This window comes from Gouania willdenowi, chromosome 5, assembly GCF_900634775.1.
Source record: "Gouania willdenowi chromosome 5, fGouWil2.1, whole genome shotgun sequence".
Classification (NCBI taxonomy): Eukaryota; Metazoa; Chordata; class Actinopteri; order Blenniiformes; family Gobiesocidae; genus Gouania; species Gouania willdenowi.
In genome coordinates, this window is record NC_041048.1 from 22,051,653 (window position 1) to 22,072,325 (window position 20,673).

The following is a 20,673-nucleotide window of genomic DNA, read 5'->3' on the forward strand; positions in this document are numbered from 1 at the left end:
ATTTGGTATATGGGTACCAATAAGATGTTTTTAAAATGACATGGGAACAAGGAACACGATGATTTCCTATGATTAAAAATGAAAATGGAAGAATTGCATAAATTAGGAGGTATAAAGTGTTGCATTTTGAAACTTAAAGTGAAAACGTGAAGATTGTTTATTTTAAAGCTGGGCGATTTTGCTTTAACAAAAAAAAAAAAATAATTCTCCGATTTTTTAAAGGAAGATTTGTTTCGATTCAATTTTTTTTTTTTTTTTTTAAATACACTTAAAAATGACTGCAGACATCAGATATATTGTCAAAAGTGCAACTTTATTGCTGTGATTGTCAAGAGTTAAAATACATAAAACAATCCCAAAATAAACAGTAAATGAGGCTCTGTCATTCAACAATTTCAAGCTTTAACCCAAGTTTAAGCAAAAGTGTAACAGCTACTTCACAGTAGCTTAAATTTTCTGATTAAGAAATCAGATAACTACATTGTTTTTACCATATAACAGTACAATTAAAAAAATAAACTCTTCCCTTAGCATCTCAGCATAGTGCGATTATAAAAACTGAACATGCCTGTAGCACACATATAGCTACTCAAAGAGTAAACACATGTAAACAAAGAAAGGCGGGCTCACATCGCGGTACGGTGACCCACGAGGACGGAACGCTGCAATACGGAAGAGGAAAAAAACAAAACAAAACGGAGCCAGAAGTGGAAGTATTTTTTTTGTCGTCTTAATTATTATTTTTTTGTCTCAATTTTTTGTTATTATTTTTTAAGTCTGTCTCACAGGTGGAGACAGGCAGTGTGTTTTCTGAGTGGCTGGAGGAACAAAACGAGTGAAAATCCGAAAATTCGGTCATTTTCACTCGTTTTTTTACTTCAGCCACTCAGACACACACTGCCTGTCTCCACACGTGTTTTATGTGGGAGGAGCTTGCAGGCGTCCAATAAAAAGAAAAAAACAGGACTAAAAAAAAAAAAAAAAAAAAAAAAAAATCAAGGATAAAAAAAAAAATGTATGATTACAAAAATTAAGAAAAAAAAAAGTTTACTTCCACTACTCGCTCTGTTTTTCTTCTTTTTTTCCCCTCCTCACTACTGGCTTTCATTTTTTAATTGCTTGCTGTTTCAGAAATGTTGGTGACCCCTGATCCAGACTGATCAATGTAAAGACTTTTTTTTAAACCATGACTCCATTTGTTGTCTTAGGCTGACACTGCATGTAGGGTGGTATTTTCATGCGCAATACACATGTTTTTTCTTGCAAAAAAACAATTAAACATTACTAATCCTCTCTAAGGCAGTAAGACACTTCAGGAAGAAAAGTTAAGGTTGAGCGTTTTTTCAGGTTGTAGTGTGTAAAAAAACAATTGTATCAACACATTCTCCATCATTTACACAAGCAAGGTCAATACAAAAAAGTGCAAAAGATACACATGTGTACAGCTGTGTGTGTGTGAAGATTCTGCTCTCGTATTCAATGAAAAGCATTAAGACACAGTGAACAGTTCAACAAATTTTATTTTTTGGCATGTCTTGATTAATTGTACCAAAAAAAAAAACCATCAGGAGGAAATTTACCTCAAATCAGCCTTTGGGAATGAACTACAGACTAACCACTTGAAGCTCAACTCAGCATCAACATGTTTAAATCCTTTAGAACACAAAACAGGTCATTGATACACAATTCCTACATCAACCTTCAATTGTTATGGCTTTATTCTACAGTATGTGAGAAATAGCACAAGCCCTGAAAATGCTGCATCTGTCACCAGCAACTGAAGCACTTTAGCTTCTGTTTAACATCCTGAAAGGCCACAGTAAAGCTCATCATCTCTGCTTCGTGGAAAGTTTAAAAACTTGAGCTTAAGGCTGAACTTGGTGTCAGAATAATGATCAAACATACCTGAGAGCAGAAAGCAACTATGGCATCACGGCTTCCTTTTAGTGTAGTGTTTACACAGATTGTCAGAGAACAAACAGCTCGAGACTTGTAAACTCACACCCAAAACACAAAGAATCTTTATTTTTAGAGGTGAAGTCATTTGGTTTTAGGCTTTGTCTTTGCACATATTGGAGGATTAAAGGGTACCTGCACTAGTCATGTAAGATTTATTGTTTAATAAACAACCAATGAAAAAAGGCAGTGGCTATCCGTACGGTTGCCGTATCAATATACCAACATTCTATCCGTCCGCAGCGCCCCTCATTGGCCAGTTTAGGTCACGTGACTAAGACTAAACCTAATCGTAAGCCTAACCCGAAAAATTGTTGCGATATAGGGTTATAACCTAACTGTAAGACGCTACGTCCATGAACCAATGGCACCGGGGGTGGTCCGTACGGCAACCGTACGAATAGACACTTTCTAAAACAAAACATGCATAACATGCACGTTAATTCATTTTCTACATTTGAAATACTTTTTAAAACAATTTTAGACCTCAAAAAACAATCTATGGGGAGCCGCCATGTTTGGACTGATGTGACATCATGTTTAGATTAGGTTCCACCTGATTTCCCTAATGTTTTAGGTTTTTGTAGTGCTTTTCCCCCAATTTATTTATTATTATATATTTTGAGAGGAGCAAAATCCACTAGAGAAGTACCCGTTTGCAAAGCTAATGGCCTGACCGCGTCTCCCTGACGACGAGGTTTTTTGCTGCTCTACAGAAAGTTACTTGACTAATCCTGGAGTATTCTATATGATCTATAGTGTGCAGTTGAATTCACATTCATTAAGATTACAACCAGCATTCTTTAATGACAGCGCTTCAACAACAGTCCCAACCCGAGCAGTATAAAGAAATAAAGTCCATCCTGACATTTAAGCTAGCCTCCATCTTTGCCCTGTGAATACATTCCTTTTAATAGAACAGTGACGAGCCACTCACTGGCCTCAATCTGCGCGCGCACACACAGTTATCTACACACACACAGACACACACTAGTTGATGGCACTTTGGACTGAGGTTTTCCTTGTCACTCATCTTTACATTCATTACACAGAGGCCCTTTTTTTTTGGCAGTTTACATTAAATAAGCAACATTGTGTAAAGCAGCTTTGTATTTCCACATTCCTTTCAAATTAAAAGTAAATGTTTGAAGAGAGCTTTTACAGGCCCAGTTATACTGGTGTCTGCACCAGCATGTGGAGTCATAGGAACAGCATGAGGGCGACGGTCAGAAAACATTCAGGCGTTCTTTAGTGTCTATTGGGAGAAATGGTCCTCCACCTTCTTCAGCCACTGAGAGGGTGGAGGTCCACTCTGACCTTCTCCCCCATGCTCATCATACCAATGGTGGGGTAGAATCCTCCAGGGGGTAAGGACACCTCCCTCCGGCCCACTACCTTCCCATTCCGAGTGAAAAACACCTGTTGGGTTTTCAGAAACAGCAGAAATGAAAAAAGGAAGCTTTACTATGACTGGGTTTTATGTTCCTGCTTCTCACCGTGACCTTCCTCCCCTCCAATTGTTCACCCCCCTCCTCTTCCTCCTCCTCCTCTTCCTCCTCATTGTTTGCATATAGGTTGTTTTGTACTTGACTGGGTTTAGGAACGACATCGAAGTCAAGATCGTCTCCTTCATCTACAAGAAAAAAGTTAGGAAAAAGTTTGAAGTTGTGATGCAGAGTTGGGCTCATTTACATTTTTGCAGTTACAGTTATGTTTTCAATTACAGTTCTTTTACAATTACAGTGACCAGCATTTTTTTTCCTCCAATTTCCAATTATTTTTTCATCATTCAAATGTACTTTCTCAGAAAGCAAGTCAATTACAATTATGTTCTCAATTACTAAAGCTCAATTACAATTAATCACAATTACTGAGCCTGAAATAAATAATCTACTAAAAGTTAACCTTCCTCTTGTGTTAGCTTTCTGTTAGCCTCTCTAATGATCACAGGTCCTAAATCAGCTGTAAAATATACTAAAAACAAATAATCATTTCATTCCTATCTATTGGTTTCCTTATTAGGATTCCTAATCAATGAAAATATAGGTTTTAATATTTTTAGTGTGGGCGTCTGAGCCTTTTTTGTGTCAGTATATAACTCAATTTATGTATTTTTTAAATGGTAAAATGTGGGAAAGCTTGATATGAAACGTATTTTAATAATTCTTAACTACATGTGAGTAGAACTGTACATAGAACTGTAACATGGTTCCCCAGTTTTGGGTTAAGTTATAATTTAAATGTTTTTATAGAATTTCATGGCAATTACAATAACAAAGTCAATTATCTAAACTCAATTAGAACTGAATTACAATTATCACAGCAAAATATTTTTAAAATTACAATTATAATTACCAGAAAATTGTAATTAACTATCAATTACGCGATTACAATCATAATTGAGCCAACCCTACTATGCTGATTCTATGAATGTGAAAGTGAGCACAGTCACCTCCACTATCCAGGCTGAAGTCCCGTGGGAACATGATCCCACAGCCCATAGTGTCTCCTTCAAGGCAGCAGGGCCCAAAAGGGTCCCCAACCCCGCTGCCGTGGAACAGCTTCCCGTCATCTGGAAGGAAAACCCAAGGGCACAAAGGTGACGAGCCAATCAACCCCTCATCTATTTCACATACATCTATCATTTAGTCTGACCAACAACTCATTCCAGCTCACTGCATCCTCAGATCGGTTATTTTTAAATTTCATCCAAAAATCTAAAACTCAGAGCAGTGACTCGCTGAGTCATGATTACGATTTAAACTCTGACCTTCTTCCTAATTTCCTGAATGTTCTCACTTTCATTTCCACATTCTGATTCTCTCACATCCTTTTTTGAGACTTTCGTCTAATAATTTTGACTTTTCAGGGCCTATTCGATAATCCTGAGTTTTTGTTCATTTGTTTGTCAATTAGGATCTTCATTAGCATAAGCATAAGTTATCAGCTGTTCTTCAAATTACACAATGACAATACAATTTATATAATGAAAATAATAATCACATGACATTTCAACAAATACAACTCAAACAAACTCAATAACAACAGACATAAATGCTCCAGAGTGTTAGAATTAGTGTTTGTTACTGAAGTTTCTTAATAAATAACATATCTTTAGGGATTTCTTTAAATGATAAATATTGTTGTTTAATATCAGTTAGTAATGAACTCCATTCATGCATAGCTCTGTATGTTACTGAGTGCTGCACTAATAAAGTTCTTACTTTGGGTAAAATAAAACAACCACTAACTGCAGGCTTAGTTGAATAATGATGGGTTTTTGTACTGAAAGAAATCTTTTAGTATAAATAAAAACGAGTTTTAGTTGTTATGATATTCCATAAGAAGACCATTAATGAATATAATAATCTGTTTTTAACTTCAAACCAAATGACCTTTAACCAGATTACATGAGCCTGCTACAAACTGGTCCCAGTCCATCATAAAGTATAGACTCACCAGCGTGATAAGCTATGGACCCTCTGCTCCAGCCAGGATGTCGGTTTTTTGGGTAATCCTGGTAAGAAAAAGACAACAGTTGTGAGTGAGTAAAAGCCAATGAGAAAGTTGCTGTTATGAACGGTAATGTTTCTAAAAGAAAAGCTCTGCAGGGCTTCAAACGTCTGCCTCCCACTAACAAGGCGTGGGTTTGATTCCCAGGTGTGAAGCCCTCCTGGGATCGTTCAGTGTAGAGTTTGCACTGGGGGCGGCTGGGATTTGATCTCAGCCATTGCCACAAATATTAATACTAACAATGATAGAAAATGTATTTGTCCACTTGATTGTTCTATAAATTTGTTTAATATATGATTTCAACACTTTTATGGTCAAAATTGCTGAATTTACACATTTCCTGCATGGGAAAATTAAAAATAAAAAAAAAAAACATTACAATTTTATAAAAAAAATAAATAATTTGATTTAAAAAAAATTGTTTTTCTTTTTAGCGCAATGTTGGAAAATAAAGAACTGATTAATGCATGAATAAAAGTTTTTTAAAAACAGCTAAACCTTTGAAATGAGGTCAAAATGTACATTTTTTATTTTATTCACAAAAATGTTATTAACAATCATGTCAGCATTTAGAATAATGACCAATCTGAGCAATAATACAGGGAAGAAGAAAAAAAAAGCTTTTTGTATCATTTGATGTATTTTTCTGTCATTTAGTTCTTTTTGTATGTTTATGGAGTCATTAGCAGACCCCGACTCAAGTAAATGTAATACTTAATAACAACTTGATTATGACTGTAATACTATTTAAGGGTTCTAATTTCACAACGTGATTTATCAACTTTTAATACCTTGCAAACAACCAGCATATAGTTGCACAAAGGCACCTCATGCGATGCCTCAGCTCACCTGATCTTTGCATTATAAAAGTCTGTAGTGGGGGAAGAACAGTGTTACCTCAGTAACTAAAAACTGGCTTATTTAAATCACATTGTTCCAAGTAAAAAAAATGATCACAACAATTTCAAAATAAGAGCTCTGCTGCTTCTCATCTTCAACCTACATGCTGCCTTTCAGAGGAATTTATTAAAGTATTAGAAAAAGAAAACTGGTACAGCCCGCTGCCTAATTGTGGCCTCTAAAACTAAAACTAAAAAAGGGCTGCCAAAAAGTGTCTATATGTAGGATTGCCGTACGGACAACCCCTGGTGCTATTGGTACGGTTACCGAAGTACAAGTACGTAGCGTCTTAGGGTTTGGCTATAACCCAATATCGCAACAATTTTTAGGGTTAGGGTTAGGTTTAGTCTTACTCACGTGACCTAAACTGGCCAAATAGGGGCGCTGCGTACGGATAGAATGTTGTTATATTGATACGAAAACCATACGGATAGCCACTGCCTTAAAAAAACACACAAACCCAACAACCAACAAATACACAAAATGATAAAAGAATAACAGGAAAACACAAAAAGACAATAATGCAGAATGACTCAAAACATACAAAAAAAGAAAAAAACAGGACAACACACAACATTACATAAAAACAAACACATAAAACCTTTTATTCTTTCCTGTGTTAATGCTCAGACTGGTCATTAATGGAAATGCTAACATGTCTGCTGATAATGTCGGATTGAGATAAAAATCATTGTTGTGAGGCCCATCTCCAGGGTTGGAGTCAATTACAGTTTTCAGTCACAATTACATTTTCAATTATCCATGTTCAATTACAATTCAAATACAATTACCAGCATTTTTTTTCTCCAATTATTTTTTATCCTCAGTCAATTACAATTAAGCTCTCAATTACTAAAGTTCAATTACAACTAATCACAATTACTAAGTCTAAAAAAATTAATCTTATAAAAGTTATGTCAGCATCTTTTATGATCAGCTGTAAAATACACTAAAAACAAATTAATGTAATTTCTTTCCAATCTATTGGTTACCTTGTTAGGCTTCCTACTCAATGAAAATATATGTTTTCATATTTTTTTAAATGGTAAAATGTAGGAAAGCTTGACATGAAACATATTTTAATAATTGTTAACTACATATGTGTAGAACTTTAACATAGTTCCCCAAATTTACGTTACATTATAACTGACAATTTTTATAGCATTTTCATGACAATGATAATTACAAAGTCAATGATCTAAACTCAATTACAATTACACTTACGCCATAATTGTAAATGATTATCAATTACAATTATCATTGACCCCAACCCTGCTCATCTCTGACATAAATTCTGTTTATGCTGCCATGTCTCACATACTGGTGTTATTTTGTCACCAGAACTAACAAATAAAGAATAGTGGTTTTACCCTCCGAGCCAGCCCGAGGGCGATGTAACACTTCTCTCCAGCGTCTGTGATCTCCAGCTCGTAGTAGTGGAATCGTGTGCTGAGAGGTCGGCGCGCCTGAGCCAAGCCGACGTCGACGTTGCCCTTCCCCTTTCCTGTGTATTCAAGCAGCTGGGCACAAAAACATGGACACTGGTAATACTCAGAACACTGAGTTCATGTGGGAACACTTGTTGTTCTGTCCTATTAAATGCTCAGAAGCAGGAAAATACAGCCAAAGGCCAAAGCAGGAGAGTCATGCATAATGTGTGTATATGTTTACTGGATACATCGTGTATAGGAAACCCCCAAACTCAGGATTGCTGCACTAGGAGACATTTATGAGATGCAAATATTACTGCTTTACTGCAGATTTCCCCCATGTAGGGTCAGAGCTGCCCACATGGGGGGGCCAGAGGGTGGAAGTGAGGCCTTGTATGATCAGACGCTATTAAAGTTATATTTGTGTTATTAAATGATACAAAGTACAAATACATATTGGGGGAAAAAAAGAAATTTCAATATTGCTGTAATTTTTTTTTCAAGACTTTAAGAATTTTTATTGCCATTTGAAATTAAATTTCAGACCAACTTCTCAGTAAACATAATTGGGGGAAGAAAAACCCCACATCAATTACATAGGGTTAGAGTAATTTTTTTGTGTGTGTCTAGTGCAGACGTGTAACTGACGGCCCCCAGAGTAAACACACAAAAATACACAAAATAACAGACTAAAATAATAAAAATCACTCCTAAAACACATGACTACAGAAATAGCCAGAAATCTATAAAACAAAAATGCAAAAAAATGAAGAAAAATCTTTGTCGGACAGGCAATTTTTATTACATTTACATTATCCCATGTTGTTTATACATTTAAAAAAAAACAAAAACAAATTCCAAAATGTATTTTGAAATGTGAGACCAATTACAATCATAAAATCATACTTACGTATTATGTGTGTAATTTAAGTGTACTTTTGAAACATTGATTTAAGACATTTTAATGATAATTAGGGCCTTATTTTTAGATTTGTGAATTTAGTGCCTTCTAAGAATTTTTAGGGATCCACGGGAACCCTGTAATATCTCAAAATGCATTTTTAAAAATACAAGGCAGTGATGAAAATAGTCTCCAGTCAAACAAATAGTATAAACATACAACAAAAGGGCTTTAAAATTGTACATTTTTCTAAGGTTCTAAGTAAACAGTGACGGGAAAAGTGACCAAAATATTATCAGTTTTAGAAAAAAAATGAAATACAACTCAAGTTATGACAATTTTATATTTTCAGCATCAACGCAGATTGAAAACATTAAAAGTAACGAAAAAAGCATCACACAGTTAAATTTAGAGATTAAAACAAGATGTTTTAAACCGTATAGCAACAAGCAGCAACGTTAGCATGGAGCCAACAGAGTGTTATGTTCAAGGACCGTCAGAATTTCTGGAACACTTCTTGAACAAGTGAACTGTTGGGATTTGGGGGACTTACCGTGCCCGTTACCCTGACATCATGGAGACGGCTCCAGTCCTCTTCATGACTGTCCACGATCATCTGCCCGTCGTCATCCTCTGGACCCCACTCGGCGTTCAGGTCCAGCAGCACTTCCTCCCCCAATGAGTGCATCCCTACTGCGGGGTACAGAACGTCAAGGGACTCTGGAACATCCACACTGCCAACCTAAACACACATTTAGACGCTGGTTAGCAAAGCAGTGACACTGAGTCTTTTTTATTCATTTCTTAGCAGCAACACGTCTTTTACTCTGATTCAAAGAAAAATAAACCATATCCCGAAAGAGAATTCACGAGATTGTAGAGCTACAGATAATTATTCATGATTAATTGGACAACAATTTCCCACAAAATCATTTAACTGACAAAAAAAAAGTAAAATGTGAATAATCCAGAACTAGCAAACACTTACATATAAGAGAAAAGAGCGAGACACCATGTTAACAATTAACAAAATCTGCTGCAACACCTGTGAATGTTGGTAGGACAATTATGAGGTGCATGTTGTGTTTGTACGTGTGTGTGTGTGTGTGTGTGTGTGTGTGTATAATGATCAAAAGTCTGAACACAATAGTAAAGGCTGTAACATCACCCAGCGTGCCTGCAGAGAAGAACAGAGAGTAAAGCTGTGTATGCCAGGTGTATCAGCAGGAGGCACTGATTACTACCTGCATGTATGTTAAGGTCAGGTGATCCCATACCTTCACCCCCGTCCACACAGGGGTCGCTACAATATGTAAATAGTATATTAAAAGGACTCGGTGAGTATTTTAATAAGTGCAACAATGAGAAACAACATTAAGCAAGTGGCCGATCAAAGCAGAGTAAATGATGTCGTCTAATGACGCACTGTTTATTTGCTAATTCTCCACCTCTAAAAATGAAAATCGATGAAAAAGAAAATGACAACTTCCCCCAATTTAGTTTTTTAAAAAACAAACAAATCTATCCTAAAAAAATTATATTTGTGAAGATTTTATTAGTGCACATGCTTTAGCAGAAACAATCTGACGATAAAAGTTAAATAAAAAAACTGCATTATTTAACTAACAAAGTGTCTATTCATACAGAAAAATATTAATAGACCCTGGGACTATTGACCCGGAAACGTACATTTTACGAAAACTCATTTTAACATATTCAACACGAAAAATTCCACCTTTAAAAATACATATACAAAAAATATTTCCATTTCATGGTATTTCCTGGTTTAGGGTTAGCGTTACGGTTAAAAATAGATATATGAAAATAAAGATTTCAGGGTATTTCCTGGTTTAGGGATAGGGTTAAAATAAAACGGTTAGCGGGGTAGCTAAAAACAAAAATAAGCTAAAATAAAACTGACGGTACTTTAAGTCACATGGTGCACCCATCACGTCACCTAAACTGGTCAATGAGGGGGCGCTCTGTAATGATAGAGGGGGAGTCCATTGATATGTTTCTGTACAAAGAGCCACGGCCTTTAACTAATGTCTTCATTTTATCTTACATTTATTTACCACCTCTCAGATAACCCAAGGTTCACTAACAACAAACATACAAAACAGACCAAACAACAGAAACACAGTATAGTAAAAGGCAGTATTGGTGAGTGTGGATGTGGTAAAGTTAAAGGTTGAAGGCCAAACTCAAACCGATGAGTTTTCAGTGAGGCTTTGAAAGTGTTACAAATATCTGCAGGAAGTGAGTTCTGGAGGGTGAGTGTGGGATGGAGAGGAGACCAGTATCTGATGAGCACATGGTCAGGGATAAATTTTATGGGTGGAGAAGATACATTTTGTGTTTAATCCAGGATCTGAGCAGGAGTCAGCAGGACTTTGTTTGTAGCCCTGAACAGGATTTGGTTGCAGTAGTAGTTACAGTACTGCTCTAGACGACGCCGTTCACAGTTTTAGTTACGGTTTCTGTTCATATTGTCCATTATATTGTCCATCATATTGCACCTTAAGTGGTAACAAAGCTCCCCCCTTCACTAGGTACGTTAATGTCAAGGCACTGTAATATCTTTTAACACCTTATTTAATCAAAATCAAATCAAGCTTTATTGTAATTTTGCTGAACATACATGAGTGCAGACAAGATAACATTAAAAACATACACATCTCCCATAATTTTATTTATTTATTTATTTATTCAGTTCATTTCCGACATGGTTGCAATCACAGAAATTCATTTTGACATTCAGAGCAGAATCACATTATTATTTTTTTTTTTGTCCTTTTGCATGCCGGAAAGGGCGACGGAAAAAAGCATTATGCTTATCCAGATCCGTCCCCTGATTTGAACACAGATAATTTTACATCAAACCTCGTTTCTTCCCTTGTCAAACATTCTCATCTTCTTCATAAATTTCATCATTAACGTTTTTTTTTTTTTTTGTCCTTTTTTATGTGATGTGTTCTCGTCTGCAGTCATTGTTCCTGCTGTTACTCCTCTTCACTGTCCTTTTTCTCCGTATCTCCTCGAGCTTTCTTTTCCAGTCGTTGTTTACGTTCCTCCAACTCTCCAAACGAAAAGTTCTTCTTCTTTCGGAGTACCTTCATATCCTCTGAGAGTCGCCTCAGCTTACGATCCATCAGAAAGGCACATGCACATACACAAACCCACGTTATTAGCAGGCCAAAGATCAACTGGGAGAGACAGAGCATCAGGCTTCTCCCTCGTGCATCCGTGGCATATCCACTTGGGTATGTGTCCTTTGGACACGCTGATTCGTGCTGTAGCAGTTGTCTCGTCGTGAAGATTTTGTCAATGGCGCTCAATGACCAGTTGATGAGTTCCATGTCGTTGCTGTAGAGTTCGATGAAGAGTTGACTTGAGATCTGTATGTGTGTAGAAATCTCCTCCGTGTTTTCTCCTTAAATCCTTTCAGATTTACGGATTGTTGTGTCTCTGCGTCAAGGCTATTCCAGAGGTTCACACACGCATGCTGACACACACATCCCTGAGATGTTTTTAATAGTGTTATGGTCCATTGTAGACATCGTTGTGAGAGCGAAAAGAACACGACTCCACCAGCCAATCTCTTGGGATACAAACTATGATTACACCGCTTCACAATTGTGTCTGCTCTGAGCATGTCGGACCCTGTTTACCCACACTGTTTGTGGACGGGGTTTTGCAAAAGGTCCATTGAGTAATAGTTCTTTAAAAATATGAAGAATTAAAATCCATAATTCAGACCAAAAACAACACTGTTCTTGCAGTAAAAGCAACAAGGAATGAATGCAGTGTTAACGCTTAAAATAGTGAGATTATAAACAGAGAAAAAACAGACACTGATAAGTTTCACTTTTACCTTGTTTGTGGCTCTGATGCAGCGTTCATACAGCTCAGCCTAAATTTTATATTATCTTACAGAAATGAGGCTTTTAGCGTCATCACAAAATACACAAATGAATGAATTTATCAGTTCGATGCACGCTGACTAATGTAGGTCAGTCCATCAGATCAAAATCTATAGCTTTCCTATAGGATGGCATCGGTAAATGAAAGGATTGCATCGATGTCCAAATATTCTCTCTCCTGTGAGCATCACATCAGATCCACACAGCGACGTGTTCACACAATGATCCTCATGTTAGTGGGCAGGTCGTTTTCTAAGAGAACTGATTGGTCAGGAGGCGGGACTTTCATACTCGCTCAGATCCTAGCCAGAACAAACCTTGGTCCCAACCAGGTTAGGTGTTCAGCTTAAGTTACCATGGTGATTTAGCCCCGTAAGACATTAGCCAGCATTATAGTATAGCCGAAACTGATTAAATCCCAGAAGTTAGCGAGGTAAGAGCTTAGTTTCGTAGTATAGGCCCAAAAGGTTTCCTAGATAAACTTCATCCTCACTGACAGACAATGGGAAGCATGTCTGTCAGTGAGCCTTCTCCATCACTGCCCCTCCCTCTGGAACTCACTCCCAAACTCCATCAGACACTGTATTGACCTCCCAACCTTCAAATCCCAGCTCAAAACACACCTTCTAAAACTAGCCTTTAATGTCTGATAATATATACCTGTGCTGTTTTGAAATGCTTTTACGTTCTTCTCTTATCTACAGTATGTCTGTTATTATGTTTCTTCTATTCCTGTCTCTTATTTTATGTCTCACCTTTGTTAAGTGCCTTTGAGCACCTGTAAAAAAAAAAAAAAAATAATATATATATTTTCATTACCTCTTTCCCATTCTTGGTGAAAAACACCGTCAACTGTCCGTCATCGGAGTCCTGGGATATTCCACATCCGATTCTGTCTCCTCTGCAGCATTTGGGACCAAATTGCTGCCCCACAGTGTTTCCGTTATACAGTCTGTAGAAATATGAGTCAAGTTTGAAGCAGTATTGGGATTGTTTCAGGAGAAGCCACAACTTTGACAATAAATCACCTATCACACTACTGCAACTTCATAAAGCCTTGTTGGTTTGTTAAATGTGTGTCATCAGCCTAAAAATATGTATATGTTTTTTTGATGTTGCGAACACGTTGGTGACATACTTGCCATCATCTGCATGAAAGGCCACAGAATGAGGAAGCCAGCCAGGCTGATGGTCTAGTTTGTAAAGCTGAGGCACTAAACCCACAGCAATCATCCCCCTCACTCCTGTGTCAATGATTGTTACCTGAAACCAAAGCAGGCACCACTGTCATCATTTAACATGAGAAACCCCTCAACTAACTGTATTTAATCTAATGTACTGCTTTCTTTAAGCCTCATACTTTTTCTAAAAGTCGCGTTGAATGTAAACCAGGATGACTACGGTCAGAAAGTAGCAGGGATTATTGCTCCGACTCAATAACAGAGACATACTGAGCTACTAGTCCAACCCTAACCCTAATATACAAAGAAAAGCAGGCCTTATATACAAATTACAATATACAGTATATAATGCTGTATACCAGTGGTTCTCAAACCTTTTTGGCTCAAATACCCCATTGAACTTATTTCTGAATCCAAGTACCCCCTTTGTCCAGCTACATCACTGAGTACTGAATATTTTGCTCAGAATACTAAGAAACAATGATGGAATGGAGGGTTAACCCACATTTAAAAAATGAATATAAGCTGAAAATACAGTATTTAGTGCCTCGTGAATAGATTTTTATCATGTCCTATCATCTCCCATCGTGTGTGTTAATGGATATATGTAAAATCCTGTACATAACCGTTTCCTCTTTTATAACACTTACAATTTTACATTTTATTCTACATTTATAGTAAAACTCTATTTTTATTCTATGTTAATATCTATTCTTTTTGTGTGTACATTGTTGTATGTCACATTTGCTTTGGCAATGCAAACTTGTTTCCCATGCCAATAAAGCAGTTTTGTATTGAATTGACTGACCTTTGTATTTTCACTTCATGTTCGAATCAAGAAAATGTTCATCATTATTATGCTCATCATTTTAAACCAAAGATGAACATTTTAAAATCCCCATATTTTTTATGCCTCTATTTGTTAATTTTCCACTCTCTCTCTGTCCCTTAGTGCCATAGCGTACCCCTAGGGGTGCACGTACCCCGTTTGAGAAACCCTGCTGTATACGAACAAAGGAGAATATTGAAAAGGTAAGCACACAGAAGAAGGAGGAGAGGATCGGGGACCACAAATGACATGATCCTAACTTAAGGCATTTTCATACTTGATGAGAACAGTGAACTTTGTTCTCTCACAGCGAAAGCTGAAAAGGACGTCAGCGTCTGAGCAGAACTTTGCTCTGTGAGAACCGACGTGTGATAAGCAGTGTTGTGCTGTCACTGACAAAGAGTCACTAGTTGCTGTACTTATTACTTCAATTTTTTTAAAGAAAAGGTAACATCACTGATTATTTGAATAGAAAAGCAATGAGTTACAGTGAAAAGTAACGTTTGAGTTCCACTGCTCCAACCATGTCCCTTCTGTTACTGTATGGAGGATAAAACACAACCTGACCCTTTCTCTTTATTCACATCCCACACTGGGATCAACAAGTCAACTAATACCAGTAATCCCTTCATTATTATAATGATTGTTGTCATTATTTTACACATTTGATGTTTCATCTGCCGTGTGCCTCATGAACAATCCATCATGCTAGTTAGCTGTCCTTAATGCAGCCCCTCTTCTGTAGAAACAGGCTTGGTTAAACTTTGGATGTATCCATTGGGTCTCCATTAGCTTCTAAGAAATACGGTTTCTAGCATTAGGGCCCTATAAAATCCATTTTATTTTGTTCCAAATTGAGTTTTATTGTTTTCCCCCCAAATTCTTAGTTTTCCACATAAAATTTTTAAAATTCAGGTTTTTTTTTTGTTGTTTTTTTAGAAATATTAATACATTTCTTTAGAAAACATGACTTTTTAACTCCTGTGAGGAAATAATAATAATAATAATAATAATAATAATAATAATAATAATAAATAAAAAAGTAATTTAAAATAATGAGTAATGAGTCCAATTAAAAGGTAAATATAAGTTGTACTGACATGGATTTTTCTGACTGATTATTCTCCTTTAACTTAATTTAAATTATTCCGATCACATAATTGCAGACCTTAATGATTGGACAAAAATAAAAGGACACAAGGATGCATCAGTTATTTTACCACTAGGGGTCAGAATATTTTACAGTATTACAAATAATCATGAACCTATAATGTTTCACACTCTACAATCCCTGGCATCTGCGGCCTCATCAACAACAACAGACCACTTTTTCTACAGATCTTCTCTAGCACTATGAGATGTTGTTGTTGAGCAGGTGAAGCTGATTAAAGCTGCTCATGTTGTCACGAAGCGCTGCAGCACTACACGAGAAACTGGTGAAGCTTCACAGACACATTCAAGTTAAGCGGGAACTGGTTCGCTGCGTATTTTGGAGTGAGTGATGAGCTGCATAATTTCTTTGCAGTTTAGACGATATCTTGGGTGGTTTAGACGGCGTGAGGGGGCAGGCCCTGCACTTAATTGGCGGTCCCACGCCCCGGAAACATTTCCCCATAAAAAAAACATTGACATTGACCTCACAATGACAGCATTTCATCCACATTCGGTCAATTTCCGCACTCAACAGTGGATTCTGTTTTCATTGGTCGATTACGTGATTCTGTCCATGATTCCGTTACTGTGGAAATTCTAGAGCACTACATTAGATTGGAGCCTCGAGCCTAGACACAGCTCACATTTAACTACAATGTTCTGGTGTTTGACCTTCACAAAAGAGAATTAGTAAGAATTTCTCCATGTGAAGGAACTTGTCACACAAGGTAATTTGTGCCGTGTTTGGCTCTTCTATGATGTGAGTAAAAAAACACGCCGACAATGCATCTCTGTGCATGAAAAGAAACAGGAGTTTGGACATAGAGCTACATTACAGCCAGCCAACAATGAACCAGAGTAAATCGCACATGCGCAGAACGACCGGCATTAGTTTAAAGGGAACTTAAGTGTTAACAAGAAAGAGGAATGATCTCATTTAGAAATAAAATCTGAATGAACGAGCCACCTAATTCAAATTTAGGTTTAATTTGCACAGGAGTGCACGAGTGCTACAGTTGTATTAGTGATCATGGCCTCTTGTGACAGGTTTTCTTCACGTCAGCTAATAAAAAAGAAAAGCTTCATCTGAAGTCTGCTTTTATTGTGGTAGTCACAAATGAACCGGCAAAGGTTAATTTATAACATGTCAAAAAGCAGCGTTAGTAATTAGGAAGTCGATTGCTCCAAGCAAAATGCTAAATATTTCTTTCTGTTTGATAATGGAAGTGCAAGCATGGTGATAAATAACAAGTGTGAATAGCACATCTTGGTTTAGTAGGGTAATAAGCTTTAATAAAAAGTCTAGATTGGCACATAAGTTATTTCAATATCATTTATATAGAATTTAAAAACAAGCTTCAATGAAACCTTATTACTTTTAACAGTTCAATAAATAAACCCTACTCATCAAGGACAGGCTAACAGCAGTGCAGTAAAGGACAACCCAACGATTGATTCAGTGGTTTTGTGTAGGCATGAAGCTTTCAAGTACAACTTTAAAAAAGTTAATTAAATGTTAACTCCTTTAGAAAAAATGTTCTTAAGGTAAATTAAAACCTTGAACTCTTACTTCAAAATAGCGGTTTCTTTGAGATAGTGGCCTGGCTGCAACAAAGCAGCCGACTTCTTCTGAGTTTCCCTGATACCTGCAAAAAAATATGCCATACAGAAAAGCCTTTACACATGCGTACAGAGGTGGTTTATGTCAAGGTCTGGTGTCTCATCATCACTACCTGAATACGTCTCCGTCTCTCAGCATCCTTTTCATCCTCCCTCGGTAACGCACCGCTCGCACCTCACGGATCTCTCGAATGCGTCTCCTCCAGTTCAGAAAGCGATAGTGAAGATTTATGTCGTCCATGTCTGAGAATCATCACAATCTGGGCAAAAAAATTAAAAAATACACTTTAGGCAAATTAAGTGAGAAGCATTTGAAGAGAAGCCTTTCTTAGCATAAACAATGAAAAGTTCACTATTAAGTGTGATGTACATTTCTACGTCACATCGACGAGGAGCCCTACACACTGTGGCCTGACTTGTGCAGAGCATCTCATAAGTGTCAGCTCCTCTGCACTTAATCTCGACTGTACATGATCCATATTACAAAGATCAATACTTGGATGTGAGAATAAAGCAGCGCGCACAAAAAAAATACTGCACACCGCGGAAAAATAGTAGATCAATGAGAAGACAAACAGACTACACTCACTAATATAAAGCAGAGACGATGCTCTTCATCAAGAACTTAATGTCCTTTGTATATTATTATTTAATGTACTCGTGATGAGTGGAGTCAAGTTAAACATGTTATTAGTATTTTATTTTTTATTGTGCATTGTTTAGTTGTAATTGATTTATTCTTTTAAATTGTAATGTTTTGATTTTAGTGAGGTTATACACAGTCACAGCCATAAATGCAATAGTACTAATAACTGGCTCAATCATTTATTTTGGCGTGTGGTCGTGGTTTCCTCATTTTGGGTTTTCAACTAAGAATTTAAATTTTGGGGCATCTCTACTCTTTATCGCAAACAGTAGCCAGCAACAGATATAGAGACCTTATCCAACGTGACTTTGAACCATGAAAACATTGATCGTTTCTCAGGGTGGCGGGGGCCACCCTAAGCCCTGCCCCCATCTCACAGCATTCACAGGCAGCTCAGTTCTCGCTTAAAGTTGTAGATTTTTTCCCAGCCAAATTTGGCCTTAAAGCTGATGTCCTGAGTTCCTGAGAAATCTATGTATGTATGATTCTTTTCAAATGCAAAAAAATACCTAACTAGTCTTTTACTATGGTTTACTGCCGGTGGTCATTCATATACATTAATGTATATAAGTCCCACCTTCGTCCTATAGACCCCTATACAAATGGAAACGATCGCCACATGCGCCCAGCCAATAGGCTTCGACTTCCTATTTTTTGAGACTGTCAATCAAAGTGAATACGGAACTGTGCACGGAAACAAGGCCGTGCGTTACAACAACAAACAGGTAAATATGATTTTGGCTCTCACCTGACCCATATACCTATATCAATGCGACCTTGTTATGGTCTGCAATGCGCATGCAAAAAAGTAGAGGCGTGGCTTCTGGTAGATTGGGAGATGCTGTAGGAGGAAGTGGAGCTGTTTAGGGCGGGACATCGAGACGTTTCTCAGAAACTTTTTTTTTAAGTTGATTTTTTTCCCTTCTTCCTTGCTTATTTTATGGACAATAAAGCTTTAACATTTTGTTTCTCTTTCTACGGCACCATTCATTGATCTGAAATGAACACAAATGGTTAAATGATGATTATCAATCAGTCAGTTATGTGATCGCCTCAATGGGAGAACAGGGCCCTAAAGCATTACAAAATGTGGTTCACTCCCAGTCGTGTTATATAAAAAAATACTGTCAAATAATGTAAAAATATTGTGAAACAAATACCATAATATGAACTGTTGGTCATACTGCCCAGCACTACATCGTATTAGTAACAAATTATTGCCTTCTAATGTCAGAAATGTGATTCACTTTCAATCTCTTCCATCTGTAATGTATCACATTTGATCAGACAAAGAGGTCACAGAAAATAACTCCAATGAGAAGATATTTACACTGGCTCCCTGTCTGTTAATCAAGTATGAACCCAGCAGTTCCCTCAGATCTATGGACCCAGGTCAGATAGTGGAGCCAAAACATGATGGAGCAGATTTTAGATATTATCATGATTCAAAGACTAAAAGATTGACCAAATGTGACAATTTCCTTTTCTTCACTGCTCATAATTCAACTTTTCACTGCATTTATTGCTGATTACTATCTATTGCTATTGTTATAACTGTTTCACTGATACACTAAGACATTTTACAAATAGTCTGTCGTGTTGTTAATAAATAATTTTAATAAGTTTAATTAATTTCAAGGCTAATGCTGGGTCCCAAAGCCAGGCTATTAGAAAACTACTGTGCGAAACGAGTCAAAAGATTTGGTCATTTTCCGTTTTACGAACGTACCTGAACGCACCGTCGCATTTCCCAAACTACAGGAACAAGTCGGTTGGCCGGCTAGTTCCTTTCAGCGTTTCTACTACAACCACCAACAGACAGGCAGCTTTTAAAGCGCAAACATCCCTTTTTTGAGTTCACACTTACTAAAGTTTAAGTCCGTGTGTCTTAAGACGACTCCTTACTGTTTAAACACTCACAGCTCGCCGTCTTTCGTGGTTTCTTTCAGTTTTAGAGAGCTGAAGTCTGTCACTTTATGTTCAACCTGCGCCGCCGGAAGTCCCGCCTCCTTATCCTATGAAATGCAACTACAAAGTAAGGAAGTGTGTGCGTGCGCGTGCGCTTGTGTGTGTGTGAAAGAAAGCCTAAATATCTTATGTATTTATAAATAATAAATAATATATAAACAAATTGTAAGTGTGTGCGTGTGTGTGTATTATAATATACATCAAAAGGAGACGTTTATTAATTGCCTTTCTAATTACCTTCTAAGTTTTTTCTGATTCTGATTCATATTTTGTCCAGAGGAAATATAGTAATAGTTCCAAATTATCTGCTTTACCAAATGCCATAAAACTATCTGCAGCAAAGCAAATATAGAAAGCAAACTACAGATTTAAAATTCACACAAACAGAAGTCAACACTTAAGACTGACTTAGGAGTTTTAAATACAGTATACAGCATGTCCAAACTGAACCAATATCTACCACTAATGGCTATTTCTATCTAGTTGTTGTTGTGTTTTTTTTTTGGGAAATAGATCCAGAAATATTCGACATTTCATCTGGACTGATTACCAACTATACTGAGTTATCTCCTCTCATGGATTAAAAAGAAGTAAAGGCTGAGGCTGTATTACTGGACTGAGACTTAAGAGAAGATGAGAAGTTTGCTTGTTGTT

The 20,673-nt window shown here is 36.9% G+C and overlaps 1 protein-coding gene across 3 annotated transcripts; it reads right to left on the reverse strand.

The window, feature by feature from the left end:
• Window positions 1-1,502: 1,502 nt before the first annotated feature.
• On the reverse strand, window positions 1,503-20,075 carry LOC114464103 (SPRY domain-containing protein 3-like). 3 transcript variants are annotated; one of them, XM_028448176.1, is made up of 11 exons: window positions 19,972-20,075; window positions 17,519-17,665; window positions 17,356-17,431; window positions 13,762-13,886; window positions 13,443-13,575; window positions 9,254-9,442; window positions 7,740-7,889; window positions 5,416-5,473; window positions 4,409-4,528; window positions 3,453-3,589; window positions 1,503-3,375 (listed from the first exon to the last, which is right to left on the reverse strand). In XM_028448176.1, exons 2-11 carry the CDS (start codon window positions 17,644-17,646, stop codon window positions 3,241-3,243), a joined length of 1,251 nt encoding a protein of 416 aa, XP_028303977.1. In that variant the 5' UTR covers window positions 17,647-17,665; window positions 19,972-20,075; the 3' UTR covers window positions 1,503-3,240. The 3 variants fall into 3 exon arrangements, with proteins under 3 accessions (XP_028303977.1, XP_028303976.1, XP_028303975.1); XM_028448175.1 differs by having other exon boundaries at window positions 19,957-20,058; XM_028448174.1 differs by having other exon boundaries at window positions 19,919-20,056.
• Window positions 20,076-20,673: the final 598 nt, after the last annotated feature.